Genomic DNA, 27,684 nt, shown 5'->3' with positions numbered 1-27,684 from the left:
GATTATCTTCTGTGTCTGTGTTAATTGGTTTTCCTTTTCTTTGTTAAAGAGTGTCTGTGCAGTCTTTCTGCATAGTCCGCCATCTTGCTGGAATCTCAGTGCCTAAGGCATTTGACAGCTAACCAGAAGGCTGGTGATTCAAATTCACCAGCCATTCCTTGGAAGGAAGATTCCATACTGATACTTCCATAGTGACACCACCTCGGAAACCCAAGGTGGGGTCGCTATGCGTCGGATTTGACTCGATGGCAGTGTCAAAGTTAATGAACAAATACTGATACATTATTATTAACTTAACACATGTTAATTATTGTTCATTAGTTCCCCCAATATCATTTTTTTTCTTTAATAATTTCAAACAGAAAACCCCATCACATTTATTTATCAGGTCTCCTTAGGATGTGAAAATTTCTAAGAATTTCTTTGATTTTGGTAAATTTGGCAATTTCAAGATTATTTGTCCTATTCTTTAGAACATCTCTTAACTTGAGTGTCTATGATGTTTTTCTCATAGTTTGATAAGGATTAAGTGTTTGAAAATAAAGGCAGAAAGGTGATATACTATTCTCAATATGTTAAGTATATATACTCAGTATATCAAGAATATATACTACTTTACCACTGATCATAAGGTAGTCTTTGCTGACATATTCCATTATAAAGATACTTTTTCCCACTTTTTAATACTGTGCTCTTTAGGAGCAAATTACTAACTGTAGCAAATACTTATGCCATAGGAAGTTATGTTATATCTCCTTGAAAGAAGAGTAATATTTTGTATAGCACTTTTGTCTATATAAATAGCACTACAGTATTTATTAATTCAATCATTTACTTTTGTCACTATAGACTAGTAGAGGTTCTGAGATGATACAAACAATAGTATGTAATTGATTACTAACCTAAATGTGGACAGTTCAAATTTACCCTCCACAGCACTATAGAAGAAAGTCTAGGAAATCTGTTTCCATAAAGATTGTTATTAATGTTGTGTTAGGTGCTGTCAAGTTGATCACAATTCATAGTGACCCTATGTGCAACAGAAAGAAATACTGCCCTGTCCTGAACCATACTCACAATCATTGCTATAATTTAGCCCATCATTTCAACCTCTCTCAATCCATTCTGTTGAGGGTCTCCCTCTGTTTTTTTTAAAACTCTACTTTACCAAGCATGATACCCTTCTCCAGGGATTAATCCTTCCTGACAACATAAGAAAGTATAAGACGAAGTCTCACTATCTTCACTTCTAAAGAGCATTCCTCCTGTACTTCTTCCAAGATAGATTTCTTTGTTCTTCTGGCATTCTATGATATATTCACTGACACAAGCCCTTCCTTATTTTAAACCATGCAGTATCGCCACATTCTGTTCAAACAACTGCTTCTTGGCCTATGTACAGGCTCCTGATGAGCACAATTAAGTATTGTGGAATTCCAATTCTTCACAATGTTTTTCATAATTTGTTATGATCCACAGAGTCAAATGTTTTTGCATTGTCAGTCAAACACAAGTAAACATCTCACTGGCATTCTTGGTTTCAGCCAAAATCCATTTGAAAACAGCAGTGATATCCTTTATTCCATGCTCTCTTCCAAATCTGGCTTGAATTTCTGGCAATCACTTATCGATGTACTGCATATGTTTTTAAATTATTTTCAGCAAAATTTTACTTGCATGTGAAATTAATAATATTGTTTGATAATTTCCACATTCTGTTATATCACCTTTCATTGAAATGGGCACAAATATGGATCTCTTCTAGTCAGTTGGTCCAGTAACTGTCTTCCAATTTTCTTGGCATAGACAAGTGAGCGCTTGTAGCATTGCATCCATTTTTAAAACATCTCAGTGGGTATTCTGTCAATCTGGAGATTTTCTTTTCACCAATTCCTTCAGTGCAGCTTGCATTTCTTCATTAAATACCATAACTTCTTGACCGTATACTTCCTCCTGATATTGTTGAACACTAATTCTTTTTTATACATGGAATGTATTACTTCCATCTTCTTTTGATGCTTCCTATGTCATTCAATATTTTGCACATAGAATCCTTCAATATTGCAACTCAAAGCTTGAAATTTTTCTTCTGTTCTTTCAGCTTGAGAAATATTTTTTATATTCTTTCTTTTGATTTCCTAACTCTAGGTCTTTGCAGATTTCATTGTTATACTTTACTTTGTTTCCTCCTGTTGCACTTTGAAATCTTTTTTACAGCTCTTTTATGTCATAATGTATTCCACTTGCTTTAGCTATTTTCTGTAGTTTCTTCTGATATCCATTTTGGTCTGGGTTTTTAATGACCATTTGTTTTCTTCATGAGTGATGTCCTTGATGTCTTCCCTCAACCCATCAAGTCATTAGTGTTCAATGTGTCAAATCTATTCTTCAAATAATATTTAAATTCAGGTGGGATATAATGGTCAAATTTTGGCTCTCATAGACTTATTTTAATTTTATTAAGCTTCAACACAGACTTGCATATGAGCAATTGATGGTCTCTTCCACAATGTAGGAAGTCTCACACTGTGTGATCTCAAAATTTACTACAAAGCCACAGTAGTTAAAATAGCTTGGTACCGGTACAATGACATACATATTGAACAATAACAGAGTTGAGAAGCCAGAAGTAAATACATCTATCTATGAACAGGTGATCTCTGACAAAGGATCAAACTTCATTAAATGGGGAAGAGAGAGTCTCTTTAATAAATTTTACTGGCATATTATATATCCATTTGCAGAACTGTGAAAATGGGCCTATATCTCACACCACATACAAAAAAATGAACTCACAGTAGGTCAAAGACCTGAATGTAAAACTTAAAACCGTAAAGGTCATCAAAGAAAAAACAGGGCCTAATTTAAGGGCCTTAATTCAAAGCAGAAATCCACTATCTAATATAACTAATGCACAAACACCAGAAGACAAAATAGATGACAAAGACCACCTAAAAATTAGACATTTATGCACACAAAAGATTTCACCAAAAGTGTAAAAAGAGAATCCACAGACTGAGGACCAAAAAAAAAAAAAAAAAACAACATATTGGACAAAAGACTAATTCCCAAAATGTATAGAAAACATTAACACCTTAACAACAAAAAGGCAAATAATCCAATTAAAAAATTGACAGAGGAACAGGTATTTCACTAAAGAAGACATTTAGGCAGCTAATAAGCACATGAAGAAACACTCTAGATCATTAGGGATTAGAGCGATGCAGATCAAAACAAAAATGTCATCTCATACTAGCACTAATAACAAAGATCAAAATAACAGAAAACAAGAAATGCTGGCAATGGTGTGAAGAGACTGGAACCATCATATACCACTGGTGAGACTGTAAAATGGTGGATCCACTGTGGTAAACTGTATGTTTTTGTTGTTGCTATGTGCCGTCAAGTTGGACCCAACTCATAGTGTTCCCTCCTTTGGTTTCCAAGGGAGTATTACTATGGAAGTAGATTGCCCCATCTTCCTTCTGAGGAGTGGCTGGTGGGTTTGAACCACCAGCCTACTGGTTAGCAGTCAAGGGCCTTAGGCACTATGCTACCAGAGCTCCTGTGGTAAACTGTATGGAACTTCCTTAAAGAGCAAGAAATAGAAATACTCTATAATCTAATAATCTCACTACTAGGTATATGTTTTGGTTACCTCTGGGCTGCTCTAGCAGAAAATACCAAAAATGGGATAGCTTTAACAAACAGGAGTTTATTCTCTTACAGTTTGGAGGCTTTAAGTCTGAACTTAAAGTGGTAGGTTCTAGAGGCTAGGTGAAAACCCCTCAACTTTGTACTTCAGGGTTACCTCCTGTTCTTGGCCCACTAAAGCTGGAGGCTTTTCTGCACTCAGATGGCTGCTGGCTGCTAAGGCTGACAAATTCAAGGTTAACAAGTAAAAAAAGTACACTTCCAATGTTACCAAACAACATGGCAGGCCACTAATTCAAGTCCCTTGAAAATCCCTAGATCAGCAGAGCATGTCAGGCTGCTGAACAACGACTTGGCTATATGCACGGTTCAAGCATGCCATAAACTAGAGACCATTCCCAAAGCTGTTTCTTATATGTAGGGAGCAGAGCACATCCCTAAAGTAGCTACTCAGCTGGTTGTGGTAGCTATCACCATGGAGTTGATTGCTAGTCCCATCATGGGGAATGACTACCACCAGCTACCCAGCCACTCAACCAGGCCCAGTCAAGGTGACACACGAATTTAACTACCACAATTGTACCTATTGTCAACTTGGCTCCTGAACAGATCTTCATTGGGTGGCATCTGTACAGATCTCATTCACTGGGTGGCTCTAGTTCCCTAGGTCCTCTGAGTGGCAACCTCACCCCCTATGCCTGCTGGGCCCCATTCTTCTACCTATTGGATATGGCAGCTCTGCCCCCTCACTCTTGGGGAGAGGCTATGGCTCCATCCCACTGACCCACATGAACATGCAGCCCTACACTAACCAAGTTAGTGAAGGTCTGGCTTTGAAACCCAGGGGACTATGCTGGTTCCATCCCCAAAAGCCATGGCCCTACCCTTTGAGGCTGAGGCAGCTCTGTTTCCTGTTTCCTTGGTCTCTCCACTTTGGCTGATTAATGCTAAAGGGAACCCACTCTTCTGGAAATCTTCCTGCCCAAAGACCACTCAGCTTTCTTGCACCATGGCCCAGCTAACCTGCTACTCCATTTCATGCCAGTCTCTTCTACCAATTAATGCCTGAAGGGGACCCACTCCATAAGGAAGCCACCTACCCAATGGCATCTGGATTTCTCCTCTGTAGGCTGGTAAGGCTGTAACTATCACTTGCTGGTCTCTGTTCTCTGCTACTGCTGTCTCTTACGCTGGTCTCTCTGCCAGTGTCTCTTTGCCAGTGTCTCAGAACAGGGATCTCAGGTCAAGGACACACTCCACTCCTGTTTCCACATTATAGGTATCTGTCAGAGCAGCACCCCACTCTCTCTGTACCAAATTCTGTTCTGGTTACCTAGTGCCACTCTGACAAGATTATACCACAAATGGGATAGCTTTAATAAACAGGAGTTTATTCTCTTACAGTTTGGAAGCTTTAAGTTCAAGTTCAATGTGCCAAGCTCTACAGGCTGGGTGAAAGCCTCTCTATGCTGGGCTTCAGGTTTGCCTCCTGCTCCTGGCCCAGTGAAGCTGGAGGCTTTTCTGCACTCAGACAGCTGATGACTGCTGAGGCTGACAAATCCAAGGTTGACAAGTAAGTAGGCACAGCCCAAATGTTACCAAACAACCTGGCAGGCCACGAATTCAAGTCCATTGAAAGTCCCAAGATCATGGCAGGCTGCTGAACAATGACTTGGCTACACACAGGGTTCAAGTGTGCCATAAACTGGAGACCATTCTTGAAGTTGCTTCTTATATATGGAAAGCAGAGCACACCTCCAAACCAGCTACTCAGCTGCTTGTGGTAGATCCCACCATGGAGTTGATTGCCAGTCCCATCATGGGGTATAACTATAACTAGCTACCCAGCCACTCACCAGACTCAGCCAAGTTAACACACAACCTTAATTACCATAACGTATATCCTAAAGAAAGAAGAGCCACGACATGAACAGATATGCACATCCATGTTCACTTCAACGCAAGTCACAATAGCCAAAAGATGGAAATGATCCAAATGGCAATTAAGGAAGGAATGGATCAACAAACTATGGCCTACACATAAAATGGAATACCACACAATATTAAAAAGCAAAGATGGTTCTGTGAAACATCTCATAACATAGATGAACATAGAGGACATTATGCTGAGTGAAATTAGTCAATCACAATATGACAAACATTGTATGAGACACCTATAGTAAAAACTCAAGAAAAAGATTTCACAAAAGAAAAAAATATATATATTCCTCGATGGTTACTAAGGGTGAGTGAGAAGGGAGCATAAAAAACTTACGAGAGGGCAAAAACATACTAACTTTTGTGCAGGGGAAGGCAAAAAAGAAAATGAAAAATTGCACTTATCTTTATGTTTCCTGTAAATGATAATAATGAGGCAATTCACTTTATTGAATTTCCTTTGAGTGACTTTTATTCATTTTTCTTTTCTGAAGAAATTTGTTGATATCATCCACATTATAAAATTTATGGGCACAAACTTGTTAGTTGTATTTCCTTATTATTATATTAATATTCATATTCATAGCATCAGTTATGATGACTCCTGTTAATTCTTGTTAGTTATTTGTTTGTATCTTCCCTCTCTTTTTAGAAGTTAAAAGTTTATCACTTTTATTGAACTTCACAAAGAACATTTTTTTCTCTATCTTCCTGTTTTCAATTTCATTTATTTCTATTCTACATTATTATTTCCTTTCTTCTGCTTCCATTAACTTCTATTTCTTCTTCTTTGTCCAGTTTCCTAAGGTAGATATTGATTTTATATCTTTTTTTTCCCCCCTAATTTAAGTGCTCAATACAATAAATGCCACTTTGGGGACTGCTTTTTCTGCTCCCAAATTTTGATAAGTTGTATTTTGTTTATTTGTTTTGTTTCAAAATATATTTTATCTTGAGATTTCTTCTTTAATCAGGTATTATTCAGAAGTATTGTTTCATTTCAAAATACTGGGAAATTTAAAGAAACTTTTATGTTATCAATTTCCATTGCAATTCTGTTGTGATTCAATAACTCACTTTTTATGATTTTGGTTATTTTAACTTTTTAAGCTGTATTATTGCCTAAAATGTGATTTCTATTGCTGAATATTCCATGTGTGCTTCAAAAGAATTTGTATAGTAGTATTCAGGTTATCTGCATCCCAACTTCTTTCCTTCCTATTAATTACTGAATAAGTATTGAATCTCCAACTATAATATTGGATTTATCTATCTCTCTTCAGTTTTTCTCCCTCATATATTTTGATGCTCAATGAATTTTAAATGCATACAAGTTTAGAATTGTTATGTCTTTTGAAGAATTAACCCCTTACTAATTATATAAGGTTCCTCTTTATTCCAGATAATCTTCCTTGTTCTAAAGTATGATTGTCTAAAATCAATATTACTACTATTGCTTTCTCTTAATTAATATTAGTACTATTGCTTTCTCAGAGTTAATGTTAGCATGGTATGCCTTTCTCCATTCCTTTATTTTAACCTGTCTTAGAGTTTATGTTTAAGGAGCTCTGGTGGTGTAATTATCAAGGCATTATCTGTTAACCAAAAAGGTCAGTGTTTCAGACCTATCAGCTGCTCTGTGGAAGAAAAATGAGCTGATCTTCTTCCATAAAGATTTATGGCCTTGAAAACCCAATACAGATTGCTATGAGTCAGAATCAGTTTGATGGTAGTGAGTTTGTGGGCTTTTGGGAGAGTTTATATTTAAAAAGAATTTCTTGTGGACAATTATGTTGTTGTTATGTGCCATTGAATCAGACCCAAATCATAGCCACCCCTCCTTGGGTTTCTGAGACAGTATCACTATGGAAGTAGATTGCTCCATCTTCCTTCCAAGGAGTGGCTGGTGAGTTTGAACCACCAGCCTTCTGGTTAGCAGTCCAAATGCCTTAGGCACTACACTACCAGAGCTTCCATAGACAATTATAGTTGGGTCTTTATTTTTTTTTTTTAACCTTATATGACATTAATGCCTGGCATTCATCATCACAAATGATATTTCAAGATCTTTCCTGAAGTACAATGCTGTCAGTGATAAGAAAATATCCATAGGTCTACAAGGAAGACCAGTTAATAAGACTGTTATTCAAATGTATGCATCAACCATCAAAGAAAAAAAGGGGGAGGTGGAGGAAATTGAAGATTTCTATCAAATTCTGCAGTCTGAAGTTGACCAAACATGCAATCAAGGTGTGCTAATTATCACTGGTGATTGGAATGCAAAAGTTGGAAACAAAGAAGAATCACCAGTAGTTGAAAAATTTGGACTGGGTGACAAATATAATGATGGAGATTGCATGATAGGATTTTGCAAGATCAACCACTTATTCATCACAAATACCTTTTTTCAACAACACAAATGGTGGCTATACATGTAGACTTCACCAGATGGAATACATAGGAATCAGATTAACAACATCTGTGGCAAGAAGCAATGGAAGGAGTTCTGGTAAGATGAAGGAATAGGCAAAAGATTGAACAGACCCTCTTCAACAGAGAAAAGGGGAACCAATTAATACAGATACAGAAGATAATCCTGGATTGCTGAGACTTGAAGGGAAGGATATAGAAGTGGACTAAACCCCAACTAGCAGAAGAATTTGCATGAAAGCACCAAAAAAAGGAGACAAATGGAGCTGAAGTCTGGCAGTGATCTGAATGGAACAGACAGCTTGGATATTGCAGAGTGGTGGTAGGACCTAAAAATTAACCTAAAAATCAGCCCTGCTAGCCAAGTACTTCATGGAAGATTGCTCTGGTGGCTGGGAAATAAAAGGAGAAGCAGTGAAGAGGAAGGCGGGCTGAGCTGTGGACTTTTATGTGTTCAGATGGCACAGCCATTTTGAATGTTTACAAGAAGCTTGACCATTTTGGATATTTAAAGAGACAGCAGTCTCCCAGATTGTGGGGACTTAAGAACAAGATCCACTTGCCAGGAACCCCCAGGACATTCCAGACCCAGATGACTGGAAATGCCAATGATAAACAACCACCAAGAAGAGCCTGACACACCCTTGGCTGCTCTTCACAAACAATTTACAGAGATCTAAATACAATTACATCATGATGTCTCAGAGACATCACAATCCACACAAAGAAGCAAGATAAAGTGGTAGAAACAAGGGAGCAGGATAGAGGCCCAGAACACATCTCTGAGGAAGAAGTAGGATTGGAACTCTCTGATAAAGAATTCAAAATAATTATATTTAGGTATCTTCAAAGGATTGAGAGATGAACCATGGAAAACACAGACAGAACCTTAGAAGAATTTTGGAAGAAAATCCAAGAACAAAATGACAAAATAAATGAAAAATTAGAAATGATTCTAAAACTACAGATCAAAATCCCAAAGATCAATAATAAATTTTCAGAAATAGATAACACACTGAAAGGGTAAAGGAGTAGAATTATTGCAATGGAAGACAGAATTAATGAGATTGAAAATACATATGTGGATACTTCTTTGGAAAGGGATCAATCAGAAAAAAGATCAAAACAAAATGAAGAAAACCTAAGGTTCATGTGGATACTATCAAAAGGAATAACCTACTTGTCTTTGTAATTCCAGAGCAGGAAGAGAAAAATAAAGCCACTGAGAAAATTGCCCAAGATTTGTTGGAGAACTTCCCTGAAATGATGAAAGATGATAATAGATGCATCCAGGAAGTCAAATGCACCCCCAAAAAAGATAGACCCTAAAAGAAAATCACCAAGACATATCATCATCAAACTCATCAAAACCAAAGGCAAAGAAAGAATCCTGAAAGCAACATGGGAAAAACAAAGAGTTACTTACAAAGGACAACTAGTAAAAGTAAGCTCTGATTTCTCAGCAGAAACCATGCAAGTGAGAAGACAATGGGATGGTATATATAAAACCCTGAAAGAGAAAAATTTTCAACCAAGAATTATATAACCAGCAAAATTTTCCCTCAAATATGATGATGAAATTAGGAGATTTCCAGATAAGCAGAAACTGAGGGAATTGGTTAAAATCAGACGAACCTTGCAAGCCATACCAAAGGGAGTCCTTTGAACAGGGAACCAAAAATAGCAAACAATTACTGACTATTAATACACAAGATGACATAATCCAGAAATCACAGCTATGGACATATCCAAAGTAAAATAAGCTTGCAAGATTGTAAACAGAGAACTAGAGACATCAATTTGCAAATGAAGATATCTACAAACCAAAAAGAGGGAAAATACTGTGTAGTTACAGAACTTCTAAATGTTGAGGAAATCAAGAGAGTTTCAAGATCTGTACCTCACACCAGATACAAAAATGAACTCCAGATGGATCAAAGACTTAAATGTGAAACCTAAAACTATAGAGTTCCTCAAGGAAACACTAGCAGAAAATTTAGGGGCCCTATATATGGCATAAATAGGCTATCAAGTATAACCCAAAATACACAAACAGCAGAAGAGAAACTAGATGAATGGGACCTCCTAAAAATTAAATGTACTTCCAGAGACTTCTCCAAAAGAGTCAAAAGAGAATCTACAGATTGGGAAAAAAATATTCAGCAAGGACATTTCTGAAAAGGGACTTATCTCTAGAATTTATAGAAAACTCCAACACATCAATAACAAAAAGACAAATAATCCATTAAAAAATGGGCAGAAGACATGAATAGACACTTCACCAAGGAGGATATTCAGGTAGTCAACAAACACATCTGAGGAAATGCTCACGATCATTAGCCATTAGAGAGATGCAAATCAAAACAACAATGAGATCCTACCTTGCCCCATCACTAGTAGCAAAGTTCAGTAAGTAACAAATGCTGCCAAGGATACAGAGAGATTGGGACTCTTATACACTGCTGGTGGGACTGTAAAATGTTACAACCACTGTGGAAAGCAGTATGGTGATTCCTTCAAAAGGTGGAATTATAAATACCATTTGAAGGAGCTCTGGTAGCCTAGTGGCTAAGGCACTTGACTGCTAACCAGAAGGCTGGCGGTTCAAACCCACCATCCACTCCTCGGAAGGAAGATGGGACAATATACTTCCACAGTGATACTGCCTCAGAAACCCAAGGAGTGGTCTCTATGAGTCAGGTCCGACTCGAAGGCACACAACAACAACAACAACAACAACATTCCATTACAAGGTATGTATCCTAAAGAAGTGAGAGCCATGGCAAGAACAGACATATGCACACCCATGTTCATCGCAGCACTATTTACAATAGCAAAAATATGGAAACAAGCTAGGTGTCCATCAACTGAGGAATGGATAACCAAACTATGGTACATACACACAGTAGAATACTATGCAACCCTAAAGAATAATGTAGAATCTGCAAAACACCACATAACATGAAAGAACTTGAAGGATATTATGCTGAGGGACATAAGTCAATGACAGAAGGACAAATATTCTATTAGTCCGTTATTGTAAAGTCAAGGAAAGGTTTATCTATGGAAGTAAACTTTCTTTATTGGTTACCAGGGGTGGGAGTGGAGGGGAGGGAACATTGTTAGATAGGTAGAGATAAGTATTGATTTTGGTGAAGAGAAGGGCAATGTACCAAATATGACTGATCAACATGGTGGCATTGAGGAAGATGAAGACATAGAGATGTACATGGGAGGTACAGAGAACAAAGATGAACCCTTTTGCACATATGATACTGCATTGTCAGTGAAGGCAAACATGGGTATATGGGCAGATAGATGGGTGGACAGGCTGAACTATTAGGTATGTCTATGCAGTGGGGAGTGAACCCAAGACCGTGTATAGGGTTGACAGACAATGGTCCTATAAGTGTATTTGTATGTTCTGTAAGAATTCCCAGGTGTATAGTAGAGCTGACAAGGGGCATGTTTGTAGTCACTTCTTGGTCACAGCCAGCTACTCAGAGGGACTGAGTAGTTGAACAGGTGGCCTCAGGACCATAGTCGCAGGGGACATCAAGCTTAATTGGCATAACATGCTACACAAAACATTATTCTAGCTCCTACTTTGGTGAGTTGCAACTGGGATCTTAAAAGATTGCAAGCAGCTGTCTAAGTGCAACAATGGTCTCTCCTCATCCAGAGCAAAGAAGAATGAAGAAAATCAAAGATTCATGGAAACAATTAGTCCTAGCAGATGGTACACCATGCAATCCGCAGCCTATATGACCATGAGACCAGAAGAACTAGATGGTGATCGGCTACCACTGTCAACCATTTGGAGGGGGATCTCTGTAGGAGATCCTGGATAGAGAGGGAGAATAATGTGGAACAAAACTCAAAATCATTTGGGAAAAAAGAGGGGGGACCAGGTTTGGTGGTCTGATAGAGCCTGGTTGAACCCCTGAGACTATGTCCCCTAGCTGCCCTTCAGGTCTGAAATTGCACCCACACCGGTGGCTTCCAGCCAAATAAAAGATAGGTATAGGAGTTGAACATTTCCCTGAGGTAGATACACTCCTTGGAGAGAGCAATCTTGGGAGAAAGAAGGGCTGTGTATGCACGGGGAGACAGTTCAGGGTGCAGGAGTGCAAGGAGGGATAGACATAGGAAATAGGTAGCTACAGGGAGGAAATGGGAGGGAGCTGTTGCAGTGGGGTAAATTGTACTCAGTATCATGAGACAAAGTGTATGTGAACTGCTATATGAAAAGTGAATTTGCTCTGTAAATTTCATCCAAATCACACACACACACACACACACACACAAGATATTTCTATGTACATCTTTCAATTTTTACACTATTCAAATAAAGAATCTCTTGCCAGGAAAAAAAAAAAAAAAAAGATACGCTGTATAGTTTCTCCAATACGGGTTTTTTCATTCTTCTGGAAGTCAATATTGCATTCAATAGTCTTTTCCAGCACCATCAATTCTTCTTTTGCCTTCTTCATTCATTACCCAGCTTTTCCATGCACATGACACGATAAAAAATACCACGGCTTTGATCAGGTGCATCTTATTCCTCAAAGTGATATTTTTGCTCTGCAACACTTAAAAGAAATATTTTGCAGCAGATTTGCCCACCTAATGCAGTATGTCATTTGATTTCTTGCCTGCTGCTTCCATGGGTGTTGATTGTGGAATCAAGTGAAATGACACACTTGACAACTTCAATCTTTTCTCCATTATTCATGATGTTGCTATTGGTACAGTTTTTTTTTTTTTTTTTTCTCTTTTTCTTTATGTGGAGGTGTAATCTATATTGAAGACTGTAGTCTTTCATCTTCATCAGTAAGTGCTTCAGGTCCTCTTCATTTTCAGTAAGCAAGGTTGTGTTATCTGCATATTTTTTTTGTTGTTATGTACTTTCAAGTCATTTCTGACTCATAGCGACCCTTCCTTAGGTTTCTGAGGTGGTAGCACTATGGAAGTAGATTGCGCAATCTTCCTTCCAAGGAGTGGCTGGTGGGTATGAGCTTGGAAGAGAGGGAGGTATGCAGAGGCCTAAAAGGAGGATCTTGACATGTCTGAAGAGCCAGTGGCACCCCAATGCCCAGCATGCCAAGAATACTGGGAGTTGGATTCAGAATAGCATAGACCACAGTAAGATTTTGATACTTGTATAAGTCAGTGAGAAGCAAGTGATGGATCATAAGAAAGAGAGACATGTGATGAAATTAGTGTTTTAGAAAGATACTTTTGGTGATAGAATAGTTTGGAGAAGAGAAGTGCTGATTGCTAGGAGACCAGTGGTAGCTGTGATAGAAAGTGAGAGTGGTTTGGGAGCTAAAAGCAGTAAAAGGAGGGGACAGGATGAGTCTGGAATGGCTTCTACATTATGGATTGAACTCATGAAAGAAGGATCTGAAAAAGCATCAGGGATAAGAGTGGAGGAGATGATACAGTCTAAATACAGTGACTTTCAAATGTACAGAAGGCTGGGTCTAGTAGGCTGAAAGGTGAAGGCCAAGTGGGGAAGCTAGGGAGAAACAAAATCTCAACAGGCAAGCAAGAGAAAAAAAAAAAAGGAGAGATGATTGGAAATAAAATGTAGAATGTAATGTGCATACCACCACATCACTGCTTCTGAAAAATTTTACAGTTTTAAAAACCCTATGGGGGACATTATGAGTCAGAATTGAGTCTATGGTAGCAAGTTTGTATTCAATTTTTTTAATTATTATTTTTACTTGAGAAAGTTGTCTAAATTTTGATAATATTTTATTACAGGCGATTATGTTGTCATGACTATATATTTTGAACTAAGTAGAAGAATGGGATACTTCACTATTCAAACATACATTCCCTGTATACTGACTGTGGTGCTATCTTGGGTGTCATTTTGGATCAAAAAAGATGCTACACCAGCAAGAACAGCACTAGGTGAGTTTTCAAATAGCTATTCCACCATTTAGTGTAATTTTAATATAGGAATATTCATAAAAATAAGGATCTCTAGTAGTGCACTGGTTAAAGTATCTGGCTGTCAAATAAAAATTCAGCAGTTCAAATCTACAAGCTTCACTGAAAGAGGAAGATGAGGCAGTCTGCTTCTGGAAAGATTTACTGCCTTAGAAACCCTGTGGGGGCAGTGGTACTCTGTTTTATGGGGTCACTATGGGTCAGAATTGACTTGAAGGCAGTGGGTGGGTTTGTAAAATGCCTTCAATTGAAAGTACTTGGTTGAAATGGGATTGATTTGATTTGAGGGCTACTTGGCCCATGTTTAAAACTGTTTTCTTTCTTTCTTCCTTCCTTTTTTTTTTTTTTTTTAGGTAATGCAATCAGCTTGTCTTTATACCAGTGAAATTAAAATGGTGTTACTGATTCAGAATATGCCAATTGCTTCATTTGATACTATGTTCTAGGGCTAATGCCATCACACAAGTTTAAGCAAGTCTAGGAACCTATCACATCAAAAAGGACACAGCACTTAAAACACAACCTTTAAAGATTGATATCATAATATTGGTAAAAATATTCTCTCAAAAACACACTCTGCTAGTGTATAGTACCTTTACCAGCAAATGAGATAATGGTCATTCTTTTCAGCTGTGATCCACACACTAAGGTCTCAAAGATTTTTCATAAATTTTCTGCTGGCCCCGCAAGTACTTTCAGTAAAGCACTACTATAAGTGACTTAAAATTGTGCAGCATATTTTATATCACTTTTCTTCATGATGGGATGTGTATCTAACTTTCAATATTTTGATCTGTGTGCAGTGATATATTACTTATAATCACATATAGAGGTTGTTTTTATAAAAAGTTTTCTTTCAGAAAAGAGGGACTGTAAAATTCTTACAAAATCTCTCTTATTACATTGTCCTTTCCCCTGCATTTGTTTTTCTATTTTTTGGTGTGTTTGCTTATTCAGCAAAGTGCTCTTTAAATGAGATAAGTTTTAAATGTTTACAGAAGATTTTTGATAGAATTAGCAACATGGCAGGCAAAAAAATTGTGGGATTATGACCTCACAATTACAAATGTTGAGTGTCATTGTAAACAAGAATTTTACAGATCAGTTTCAAAACAATATGATATGTTGTTGTGAATTTATCACACATACATCTGAAAGAAGCTTTTTATTTTTTCAAAGAAAACCTGTCCACATGTACCATTATACAGATAGATGTATTTTCATATATTGAGATTTATTTTCCTGTTTCAGTATTATATACAAATATATAAATACATGACTATGAGTCGGGGCCAACTCAACGGCAAAACAACAACCACAACAACAACATATAAATACAAGGTATTTTTATCTAAAAATTTGAATACAAATTAAGATTTATAATCCTTGTAACTGGCTTAAATAACTAAAAAAAAGAAAGATTTAATAAGAATAAAATGAAAGTTTGCAATATATGTTTCCTGAAATTTTAGAGATAAGTAATGAGATTAATTTTAAAATCTCATAAAGCATGTGATTACATATAGGTCAGCAGTTCACTCATCTGTCAGTTTGTTGTACTGTGGTAGCTTGCAAGCTGCTGTAAGTTTGGAGGTTATGCCACTGATATTTCAAATACAAGCACCATCATCCCTGGTGAACAGGTTTCAGTGGTTCTTCAAAACTAAGACACATTTGGAAGAAGGAAGAGGCCATCCACTTCTCAAAGAATAGGCTATTGGAAACCTTATGAATAGCAGTTAAACACTGTCTGATATATTACTGAAAATCATTATGAATAGGCTTGAAACATTGTCTGATAGAGTGCCAGAGGATGAACCCTTCAGGTTGGAAGGAACTGAAAATAAAACTGGGGAAGAGCTACCTCCTCAAAATAAAATCAACCTTAATGACACGAGTGGAGTAAAGCTTTTGGGACTTTCACTTACTGATGGGGCATGACTCAAAATGGGAAGAAACAGCTGCAACCAGCCACTAATAATCAGAACATGGAATGTACAAAGTATGAATCTAAGAAAACTGAATGTTGTAAAAAATTATATGGAACACGTAAATATCGATATTCTAGGCACCTGGTATTGGCCATTTTGAATCAGAAAATCATATGGTCTACAGTGCCAGGAATGACAAATTGAAGAGGAGTGGTGTCTCATTCATTGTTACAAATAATGTTTCAAGATCTATCCTTCAGTACAATGCTGACAGTGATAGGATAGTATCCATACACCTACAAGGAAGACCAGTTAGTACCACTATTATTCAAATATACCCACCAACCACTAAAGCCAAATATGAAGAAACTGAAGACTTTTATCAACTTCTGAAGTCTGAAATTGATCAAACATGCAATTATCTTATCAGATATCAGATATTAATGGTGATTGGAATGTGAAAGTTGAAAACAAAGAAGAATCATCCATAGCTGGAAAATATTGCCTCATTGATAAAAATGAGGCTAGGGATCACATGATGGAATTTTGCAAGACCAATGACTTATTCATTGTAAATACCTTTTATCAAGACATAAATGGTGGCTATACACATAGACCTCACCAGATGGAATACACAGTAGTCAGATCAACTACATCTGTGGAAACAGGCAATGGAGAAACTCAATATATCCAGCCAATTACTTATATGCAAGTTCAAGGTGAAGTTGAAGAAAATTAAAACAAGTTCATGAAAGCCAAAATATGACCTTAACTATATCCCACCTGAGTTCAGACACCATATGAAGAAAAGATTTGACATACTGAATACTAATTACCAAAAACCAGACAAGTTATGGATGGCATCAAGACCAACATACATAAAGAAAGCAAAAGGTCATTAAAAAGACAGGCAAGGAAGAAAAGACAAAATGGATGTCAGAAGAGACTCTGAAACTTGGTCTTGAATAAAGAGTACCTCGGTGGCATAGTGCCTAAGGCACTCGACTGCTAACCAGAAAATTAGTGGTTTAAATACACCACCCATTCCTCAGAAGGAAGATTGGGCAATCTACTTCCATAGTGATACTGCCTCGGGAAAACCCAAGGAGGGGTCTCTATGAGTCAGGTCCAACTCGACGGCACATAACAACAACAACAACAAAGCGAGTAGAAGAAATGACAAGGCAAAAGAGCCAAAAAGAAGATTTCAAAGACCAGCTTGAGAAGACAAAGTCAATTATTATGATGATATGTGCAAATAACTGGAGTTAGAAAACCAAAAGGGCAGAACACGCTTGGCAATTCTCAAACTGAAAGAATTAAAAAAAATATTCACGCCATGAGTTGTAATACTGAAAAGTTCTATGGGCAAAATACTGAATAACACAGGAATCACCAAAAGAAGATGGAAGGAATACATGATCACTGTATCTGAAAGAATTGGAAAGAAAGATGTTCAACTACTTCAGGAGTTGGCATATGATCAAGAACTAGTGGTACTGAAAGAGGATGTTGAAGCTGAAAGAATTGGTGAAAAACAAGTCTCCAGGAATTGATGGAATATCCATTGAGATGTTTCAATGAATATATGCAATGCTGGAGGCCCTTACTTGTCTGTGCCAAGAAATTTGGAAGGCACCTACCTAGCCAACCAACTGAATGAGATCCATATTTGTATACATTTCAAAGAAAGGTGATCCAACAGAATGTGGAAATTATTGAGCAATATCATTAATATCACACACAAGTAAAATTGTGCTGAAGATAATTCAAAATGGTTGCATCAGTATATTGACAAGGAACTTCCAGAAATTTCAAGCTGGATTCAGAAGAGGATGTGATATGTGAGGTATCATTGCTGATATCAGATGGATCTTGGCTGAAAGCAAAGAATACCAGCAAGATATTTACTTGTGTTTTATTGACTATGCAAAATATTCAATTGTGTGGATCATAACAAATTATAGATAACATTGCAAAGATTGGAAATTCCAGAATACATAATTGTGTTCATGAGGAACTATGTAGACAAAGAGGCTGTCATTCCAGCAGAACAAGGGGATACTCCATGGTTTAAAATCAGGAAGGGTGTGTGTCAGACATGTATCCTTTCACCATACTATTTAATCTGTGTGCTAAGTAAATAATCCAGGAAGATGGACTACATGAAGAAGAATTTGTTACCAGGATCGGAGTAAGTCTCATTAGCAACCTGTAATATGCAGATGACACAACATTGAGGACTCAAAGTGAAGATAATTTAATGTACTTACTGATGAAGAATAAAAACTACAGGCTGTAGTATGGATTACACCTCAGCATAAAGTAAACGTTATCCTGGACCAATAAGCAGCATAATGATAAATGAAAAAAAAAAAAAAAAAAAGATTGAAGTTGTCAAAGATTTCATTTTACTTGGATCCACAATCATACCCATGCAAGCAGCAGTAAAGAAATCACATAACATTCCACTGAGCAAATCTGCTGCAAAAGACCTCTTTAAAGTGCTGAAGAACAATAGACCACGGGACACCAGAGGACCAACATTAAAATTGAGGAAATGCAGAACAGACAGGAGTACATAAATATGAGCAATATGGGGGAGGGTTACAGAGTAGGGAGGGGAGGAGACTGGGTTAGGATTGGACATGGTAAATGGGGAATGAAACTAAATGTGCATGTAACGTTGAATGTAAAACAAACTCTTAAAATAAAAATTAAAACAAATAAAATAAAAATAATAAAAATTTAAAAAATGTGCATTTAAACATTGCACTGCTGAAATTAAAAATAAATAAACACATAAATAAAAAAATAATAAAGTGCTGAAAAGCAAAGATGTCACTTTGAAGACTAAGGTGTGCCTAACCCAAGCTATGGTATTTTTAATCACCTCATATGCATGTTAAAGCTGGATAATGAATAAGGAAGACCAAAGGGTTGTTGCTTTTGAATTGTGGTGTTGGTAAACAATACTGAAAATACAGTGGACTGCCAGAAGGTTGAAAAGGTCCAGGAATAAGTGCAGCTGGGATGTTCCTTGAAAGCCAGACCAGATGTCTGACTTATTTTGGTCATGTTGTCAGAACAGACCATTCCCTGGAGAAAGATATCATGCTTGGTAAATTGGAGGATCAGTGAGAAAGGGGAAGACTCTCAACAAGATGGATTGACTCAGTGGTTGCAGTGATGGGCTTAAGTATAGCAATGATAGTGAGGATGGCACATGACTGGATAGTTTCATTCTGAGTCCTAGGGTCGTTATGAGTTGGAGCCAATTCTACAGACCTTAACAACAACAACAACAACAACAGTATGAATCCACCAGATACTCTATAGAAGGAAAACATGGCTTCTTAGAAAAAAAAAACCGATTTGGGAACCTTATGGTCCAGTTTTACTCTGTCTTATAGGGTCACTATGTGTCCAAATCAACTGCATGGCTGTGGCTATGTCATCACATGTAACTATTAATGTTTATAAATGTACATTTAATTGTTTGATGTGAAAATAATTCTCTCTAATGAGGTGCTCTAATTGCAAAAAAAAAAAAAAAAAAAAATAGGGAATTGCCTTCAATTCAGGATTTATTACATCAAGCCCTGTTGTTGTGTTAATATGATATTTATATTTTATTCAAATGTAAAGAAGACTCATTAGTAACAGATTCCACTTTTATCCCAAGAGCATATTAAATGAAGTATTGTTTGTCCCTGTTCATGCATCCTCCACAAAGGAAACACCATTAAAGATCATACTCATGAAAATAATTATCTATATTGAGAAAATTAACACCATTTTGTATTTTAAAAGATAGTTAAATTTTTTCAATATTTTACACAATAATTAACCTGTCAAACAAATGTATAGAAGCATCATAGTATGAAATTTATTTTTTTGCTTGCTCAATACCAATATCAAAATTAGGATTTTTTTTTTTTTTTTTTAAGTGGTAGCATGGAAGAATAACATTCGTTTACCCAGAGTTAACATGTTGGCTAATGTTGTCCTCCTGCTTCTGAGATGGTATTGGCAATCAGATATTCAGATGATGGTCACAAATATGCGCCACAGTTTTCCTTTAATTCTCACAATTACCTTAGAATATAGGTATGTTAGAATCAGTCCAGAGAAGAACACATACAGAAGCCTAGAGGACCTCCATTTTCTATAAAGCATCCTTCTTGCCAATTTCTTATATTTTTCTAAATCCTCCCAATTGTTTATCCGATATAATACTTTCTAAGATAAATTCCCATACTTCAATATCAAATAGACTATAACCAATGACCTTTGTGAGCCTTCATGAAAGAACAGCATGACTCAATACCAAAAGCATTAGCTAGGTGAACAAATGTTGTTGCTTTATGTTTCTATTTCATTTCTGGTTCTGTCTTTATTGAGTCCCTAGTTTGCACTTAACTTCTAACCTGGCAGTTCAAACCCACTCAGCTGTACCATGGAAGCCAGGTGATCTTCTTCTGTAAAGATTACAGCCAAGAAGACCCTATGGGACATTTCTACTCTGGAATATATGGGATCACATAAGAAACAGCTCAACAGAACTAGATTTAGTATTTTTAAAAATTTTCTGGAGAAAAAAATAATAGCATTATATTATAGGGTTAAAAGGTAATAAAATAAAATTAAATAAGCAAAATAATAGTATGTCAATGGGGGAAGGGTAAGTGTCATTAATGTGTTTTGAAATCCTTGTGGTTGGAGATTAAAGATTTTTAATAATTTTAAATTTGATAAATTAAGTATGCATATTGTAATTCCTAGAGTAAATGTATAGAAAAAGTGATACTTCAAAATAATGTTGTTGTTGTTATGTGCTGTTGAGTCGGACCCAACTCATAGTGACCCCTCCTTGGATTTCCAAGGCAGTATCACTATGGAAGTAGATTGTGCAACCTTCCCTCCAAGGAGTGGCTGGTGGGTTTGAACCGCCAGCTTTCTGGTTAGCAGTCAAGTGCACACAAATATATCACAAATTACATGAAATGTTGTTTTCTTGTTGTTAGTTGTCATTGAGTCAGATGATAATGGAATACATAGTTTAGTTAAAAAACAAAGAATATCAGACTGGATAAAACATATCTATCTACACAGTACATACTTATTTTTCATTATGTTTAAAAATCTCCATTTCTTTTCTCATTTAATTTTTCCTTGCAAACTACCTATAACATGTATGTCCCCTTTCTAAATCTCTTTCTAGATCTCTGATTAAATCTTTACTGGTAACCCACATATTTGAAATGAGGTCAGACCAACACTGTGCATTACTAATTAATTAATTAGTTCATCAATTCATTCATTGCAAATCATTCATTAAATTTCTAAGATGTGCTGGACACTGTACAGGATGACAGGTAAACACAGATGATCAACATACCATTATGCCCTTATTTGTCACACAATCTATTTGGGGATACAAGCATGCAAATATGTATGCAATTCTCTAAGATAATGCAAAAGACAGAGCTCTTAGGACGTCCACTGATAGTGATATTCACAAGATATCAACTCTGCTTGGGGTTCTATGAAACACAGAACTTCAGAAGGAGTGGTTCTTGAGCTAGATAGGGAAGAATGGAAGTGGTTACAGATTGGACACTAAAAAAGAAGTAAGAAAGAGGTTATTTAAACAGAAGAAAATTATGTGTGCAAGTGTGAGATATCTAAAAGCATGAAATATAGAAAAAAAAAGAAAAAGAAAGAAAGAAAGAACAACTGCCCTCAAGCCAATACTACTCATGGCAAACACCGTTAGTGCAGAATAGAACTCTCCATTGGATTGTCAAGTCTGACATTTCAGAGGCATATCACCACACCTTTCTTCTGAGGTACTTCTGGGTGTGTTAAACTGCCAACATTTTAATTAGTGGTTGAGCCCTTAACTGCTTCTGCCAACTAGGGACTCCAGAGAATGTATAAAACCAAAAATCCCACAGCCATTGATTCAATTCCAAGTTATAGAGACCCTATAAGACAGTGGAAAGAGTGGCTTTGAAAGCCAGCATTCCAGTTAGCAGCCAGATGCTTTAATCATTGTCTCACCAGGGGGATTTCTTCAGGGAATGTATAAAACTCACTAAAACCTATTGCCATGGAGTCCATTCCCACTCATACCAACCCCCTTTGGATTGTGGAAGCAATAAAACTTTACGGAAGTAGATTGCATAGTCTTCTTTCCAGCTTAGTACCTGGTGGGTTTAAACCACCAACCTACTGGTTAGCAGTCAAATGCCTTCAGCACTGCACCACCAGAGCTCCTCATGGAATGTAAAGGGGGCCTGTAAAGAGTATCTTCATTAAAACATATTTAAAAGAGAAGACATAATACAATAGGAGAATGACTGTATCCATTGGAGTTGTCCAATTAATTCAAGTATTTTAATGATGTCATGAATATTATGATAAATCTTATTAAAAAGTTGCTTACAAAATTCCATAGACATTAAAATTAAAAGTAATATCATAGTAAGTATAAAATGTGAAGAAGAATTCAAGTAAAAATAAAACCACTGTGTTAGAGTGGAAGGATTGCTGATGATCTTTAATTATTTTTATTCCATTTAGCTTGCTTTCACAACTTTGCAAATGCTTCCTATGCAGGCATCACGACGGTACTGACCATGACCACTCTCAGCACCATTGCAAGGAAGTCCTTGCCACGAGTGTCCTATGTGACTGCCATGGACCTCTTTGTGACTGTGTGCTTCTTGTTTGTCTTTGCTGCTCTGATGGAGTATGCCACTCTTAACTACTATTCGAGTTGTAGAAAACAAACCACCACTAAGAAGAAATCATCTGTAAGTTTCAGTAGCAAAGATTTTCTGTAAGGACAGTGGAAGGATAGTTTGAGATAATGCTCAGTGATTACATGCACTTTTACTTCTAAGAACCATGTAAAACATTATATAAACGTAAATATTATAAACATAAAATTTAAAAATATAGACTTTAAAAAACAGGACAGATTTTTTTCTGAAGATAAGAATGTAAGCCATTAATTTCTGTTCTGTTTAATGAGTCATGGGACTAGTTTAGTCATTCCTTAAAGATTATTTTAACTCAGGGTGATATACAGATTTTCATGGCAGTTTTCTAATCACTTTTTTTCTACCTTTCTTGTAGTTATTGCAACAAGATTCCTCAAAATGGATTCACAAGCAAATAAGCATACAAGCCCCCTCCGTATGTACAGCATTACACATCTAAATATTTCTGAGAACTTCTACTAATCTAAATTTGCAATTGAAATGTACATTACTGTATATTGAAGTATGGCATGTATTGAAGACCAATGAGTAGTGCAAGTACTCCCTTAAAAATGTATCTAGATTAAAAAAAAAAATTGCAACATGGAAAATTCTTATAAAAAGAAGAGAAAATTAACCATAATCCTTCCACTCTGGGGTTAACATATGGTATGCATGTTTCTATTTTTTTCTAGACATTCAAAAGATTTATATTAATATATTTTGCATAAACTAAATCATGAATTATATATGGTTTTATAACTTTTTTGTAATTCAAAAATATGTTTTAATAGGTTTCTGTGTGATAAATATTATTTTACAGGATTTTTTGTTTTTTTAGAAAACTTGCCTCCATTACCTCCAAAGAACTCTTTTTATTGGTAATCAGGCTCTATAACTTCCTGCCTTTTTTATTTTTTTTTTTACTTTTGACTGTGATTTGTGTAGAAATTTACACAGAAAATTGGTTTTCCATTCATACATATTTTATTTCATGATATTGATTTCAATCCCCACAATGTAACAGCACTCTTCTCATCTCCTCCTTGTGTTTCCCATTCCTATTTATCCTTCTTTTCTATACTTCTTGCCTTCTTATCCCAGGGCAAATGTTGTCCTTTTGATTTCAGATGGTTAATTTTTCTAAGGGGTGGATACCTCTCTGGTGCTATGGTTCATCCTATAGACCTGTCTATTGTTTGGCTGAAAGTTGAGCTAATAGGTGAGTTCAGTTCCAGACTTGAAGGGTGAATAAAGGCAGAAGTCTGATTGCCCTGTGCCTTAGTTTCCTAGCTGTACAGTGCCACATTGACATACCTAATATGCACAGGAGCACTTGGCACACAGGAAGGCCTGGTCCCAGTGTCATCCAAGGGCCTACTATACACATAAGCAGAGCAAGAGTGAGTCTTAGACCCATCTTGGCTTTGGAGAATCATTAATTAAAACACCCATCTTATAAAGAGCTTAAAATCTTCATTACAGAAGAGGTGTGTACATTTAAAGAAGCACTTTATCAAGCAATCTAATATATGGCTATTTAGGGATCATAGCAGTCTAAGTTTTATTTCAATATTATAAAAAACGAATTAGTTACATTCAAAACACTGAACTATAAAGACACAAAAGTAGTTCTCTTAATCACTGTATTGAGACTACAGGTGCTTTATCAATCATAGGTTCTTAGTTCCCTAAATGAAGAAGTGAAATGGAGGTTTTTCTTGCCCCAGAAACCTCACTTCTTATTTGCCTGCAGCCTGCCAAAGTGACCATTTATCTCTGGTGGTCTGTTCTCACTCTTGTAGAGACTCCTGACCCCCATTCTTGGCTGGTACCACCTCCCAGGATGCCCTGTGCTATAACAGCCTGGCTTCTCATCTATGCTTGCCACACCCACAGTCTACTCCACATAGAAAAAGGGTAGCACGGGTGCATAGAGTTGGATAAATTAATGGATGGCTATCTAGTTAATAGGAGCTCTGGTAGCATAGTGCCTAAGGCACTTGACTGCTAACCAGAAGGCTGTCGGTTCAAACCCACCAGCCACTCCTTGTTAGGAAGCCTGGAGAATCTACTTCCATAGTGATACTGCCTCGGCAACCCAAGGAGGAGTCGCTATGAGTCAGGCCGACTTGATGGCACATAACAACAACATCTGGTTAATACCATCAAAACACACATGAAGGAAAACGTTTAATCAAATTATTAGCTACTAAATGTAGATGTTTTTCATACGGTGCTTTTTAAAAGATGCAGATTCTTTAAATGCTCTGGGAAGAGATAGGAATCTGTTTCAACAACATTCTGGTGACTTTTTCATACACTTGCAACTTAGAATCTTTAGTCTGGGGAAGTATGCACATTGTATCTTCAGAGACAGTGAGGTCTTTACTCTCGTCCCTTGACCAGAATCATGGAGGAAGGTAGACAGTCAGTGGTCTTTCCATAAGGGGTGCTACACTTTGAGCAGGTTATATATTTCAGTCCTTCATTTATATAAATATCCATCTGAAAGTACAATTCAGGAACACTTACAAGGATGTACCAAAAACCTACAAGTAGTGACTCTGAGTTCTCTGCACTTCCACTTCCATTTCTTGTTTATGGGTCTACACAGCTATGAACATATGCAACCAAATTACAATACAAAAATAGAAGATGAGTTCCATATTCCCTTGTACAATAAGTCCTTGATAAAAATATTAGAGGTCCACAGGATGCTTTCCAGTAAGCTCTGAGTGGCCACTTACCCAAAACTGTACCCTGCCATGGCAAATAGGCTAACCAACCAGCCAGTTTAGAAGAGAGTGTCTGTGTCCCTTTCTTCCCTTGATATCTACTTCCACACTGTCCCCTGCATGCCTGCCTTTCTTCTTTCATTAATGCAAAGAAAACCTTAGGCAGAAAGTCACATATAATTTTAGTTCTCTTCCATTAATCAACCAAACTTAGAAATGTATGCTCTTAACAAGTTTCAACGTAATAAGTAACTAGTTTCCAGGGAGTTGATTCTGACTCATGACAAACATGTGTCAGAATAGAATTGTGCTCCCTAGGGTTTTCAATGGGAACTCTGGTGGAGTAGTGCCTAAAGCATTTGACTGTTAACCAGAAGGCTGGTGATTCAAACCCACCAGCCACTCCTCAGAAGGATGATTGGGCAATGTACTTCTGTAGTGATACTGCCTTGAAAACCCAAGGTGCAGTGGCTATGAGTCAGATCCGACTTGACAGCAGGGAGTTTTTTTTGTTGTTGTTGTTGTTTTAGGGTTTTCAATAGCTGTGATTTTGGGAAAGTAGACCATCAGGCCTTTCTTTAGAGGCACCTCTGAGTGGACTCAAACCTGCAAGTCTTCAGTTAACAGCCTAGGGCTTAAAGTCTATGCAACCCAGGTACTCCATTAATTAAGTGGTAGACACTGGAAGAGCTCTTTAAGTGTAAGAGCTCAGTAGCTGCCTGAAGAATTGGTAGTCTCTTTGATGTCACTACTCAGTGTCAAGAATCTTTTCTCCCATTTATGAGTGAATAGGAAATTTTATGTATGTATGTAAGTTGACTTTTCCATGTCAGGAAGATCACTTGGGAAACAGAGAACATTTCAATTGTACACAATTTCAATGATAACTCATATTGGCTATTGGCATCCTGCCAACCCACAAGGAGAAATTCGCTTGAATGTGTACATTCACTTGACTTACATGGAACAGGAAGAATGTCTTATCATTCCTATATCATATTTTTTTCTATCCACACAGAAAACAATCTACCAATTTTTTTCTCTCCACACTTAAAAATGAACATTGTTTAAGATTTAAGGGAGAATAATATAATATATAAGTATTTGCTAAAAATTAACAGAAAAGTAGGCAGAACATAGGCAAAGGGAATTGAAATGACTAAAGCATATTTGAAAATACGTTCAGCCTCCTGCACAAATACTCTGAGAAATCCAAGCTTTAAATACACAATTTTTCTCCTATTCCAAACCAAAAAAAAAAAAAAACTTCACTGCCATGGAGTCAATTCAACTCACAGTGACCCCTCCTTGGGTTTCAGAGGCAGTATGTCTGCAGAATTAGAATGCCCAATCTCCCTTCCTCTTAAGGAGCTCTGGTGGCATAGTTCCTAAGGCATTTGACTGCTAACCAGAAGGCTGGAGATTCAAACTCACCAGCCCCTCCTCAGAAGGAAGATTGGGCAATCTATTTCCATAGTGATTCTGCCTCAAAAACCCAAGGAGGGGTTTCTATGAGTTAAATCAACTCCACAGCATTGAGTTTTTGTTTTTTCCTCCTATTAGATTTGCAAATTCTTAACCAACTCTCAGCTGTTGAAGACACAGCTGGGGTGGGTGCACTCCTTCCGCGTCTTTATAGATAGACATAATACACACTGCTTGATACACATCAGGCTATTTTACTGCATTTCATGATTATTGTTGTATTGTTCTTGTTTCTTGCAGAACTACTCTCTCCTCGATATAAGGCCACCCCCACCTGCAATGATTACTTTGAATAATTCCATGTTCTGGCAGGAGATTGAAGACACTTGTGTCTATGAGTGTCTGGATGGCAAAGACTGCCAGAGCTTCTTCTGCTGCTATGAAGAATGTAAATCAGGATCCTGGAGAAAAGGACGTATTCACATAGACATCTTGGAGCTGGATTCATATTCCCGCATCTTCTTCCCTACATCATTCCTGCTCTTTAACCTGGTCTATTGGATTGGATACCTGTATCTCTAATTGCCTTCCATAGCAATGCTTTCACACTCTACAATTCTCTACTTTCCCTCATCTAGAACATAATGACCAATCCAAAGTTACAATGAATAACACTGCTCAGTTATTCAGTTATCTGGAAGTATCCAGGTATTTTTTTATTATTATTATGTATTGCACACACACACACACACACGTTGAGTGAGTTTTAAAGTGATATTATTGTTAATTCCTACTGAATCTGTAGTTTAGTAATATTTAGGAATGTTTTTGGAT

General features: G+C 36.9%; 1 protein-coding gene across 1 annotated transcript in view; it reads left to right on the top strand.

Moving 5' to 3' along the window:
• The window catches only part of GABRG3 (gamma-aminobutyric acid type A receptor subunit gamma3), a 1,139,981-nt gene extending 1,112,549 nt beyond the window's left edge, over positions 1–27,432 (top strand). Inside the window, exons 7-10 of the mRNA XM_007945970.2 lie at positions 13,795–13,947; positions 22,542–22,738; positions 23,064–23,123; positions 27,151–27,432. Coding sequence (XP_007944161.1) covers positions 13,795–13,947; positions 22,542–22,738; positions 23,064–23,123; positions 27,151–27,432 — 692 coding nt within the window. The remainder of the gene's footprint in view (positions 1–13,794; positions 13,948–22,541; positions 22,739–23,063; positions 23,124–27,150) is intronic.
• The last annotated feature ends 252 nt before the right edge of the window (positions 27,433–27,684 follow it).

The sequence above is a fragment of the Orycteropus afer genome, unplaced genomic scaffold (assembly GCF_000298275.1).
Source record: "Orycteropus afer afer isolate SDZICR_OR568_19922 unplaced genomic scaffold, OryAfe1.0 scaffold00146, whole genome shotgun sequence".
Classification (NCBI taxonomy): Eukaryota; Metazoa; Chordata; class Mammalia; order Tubulidentata; family Orycteropodidae; genus Orycteropus; species Orycteropus afer.
This window is presented reverse-complemented; position numbering and strand designations above follow the sequence as displayed.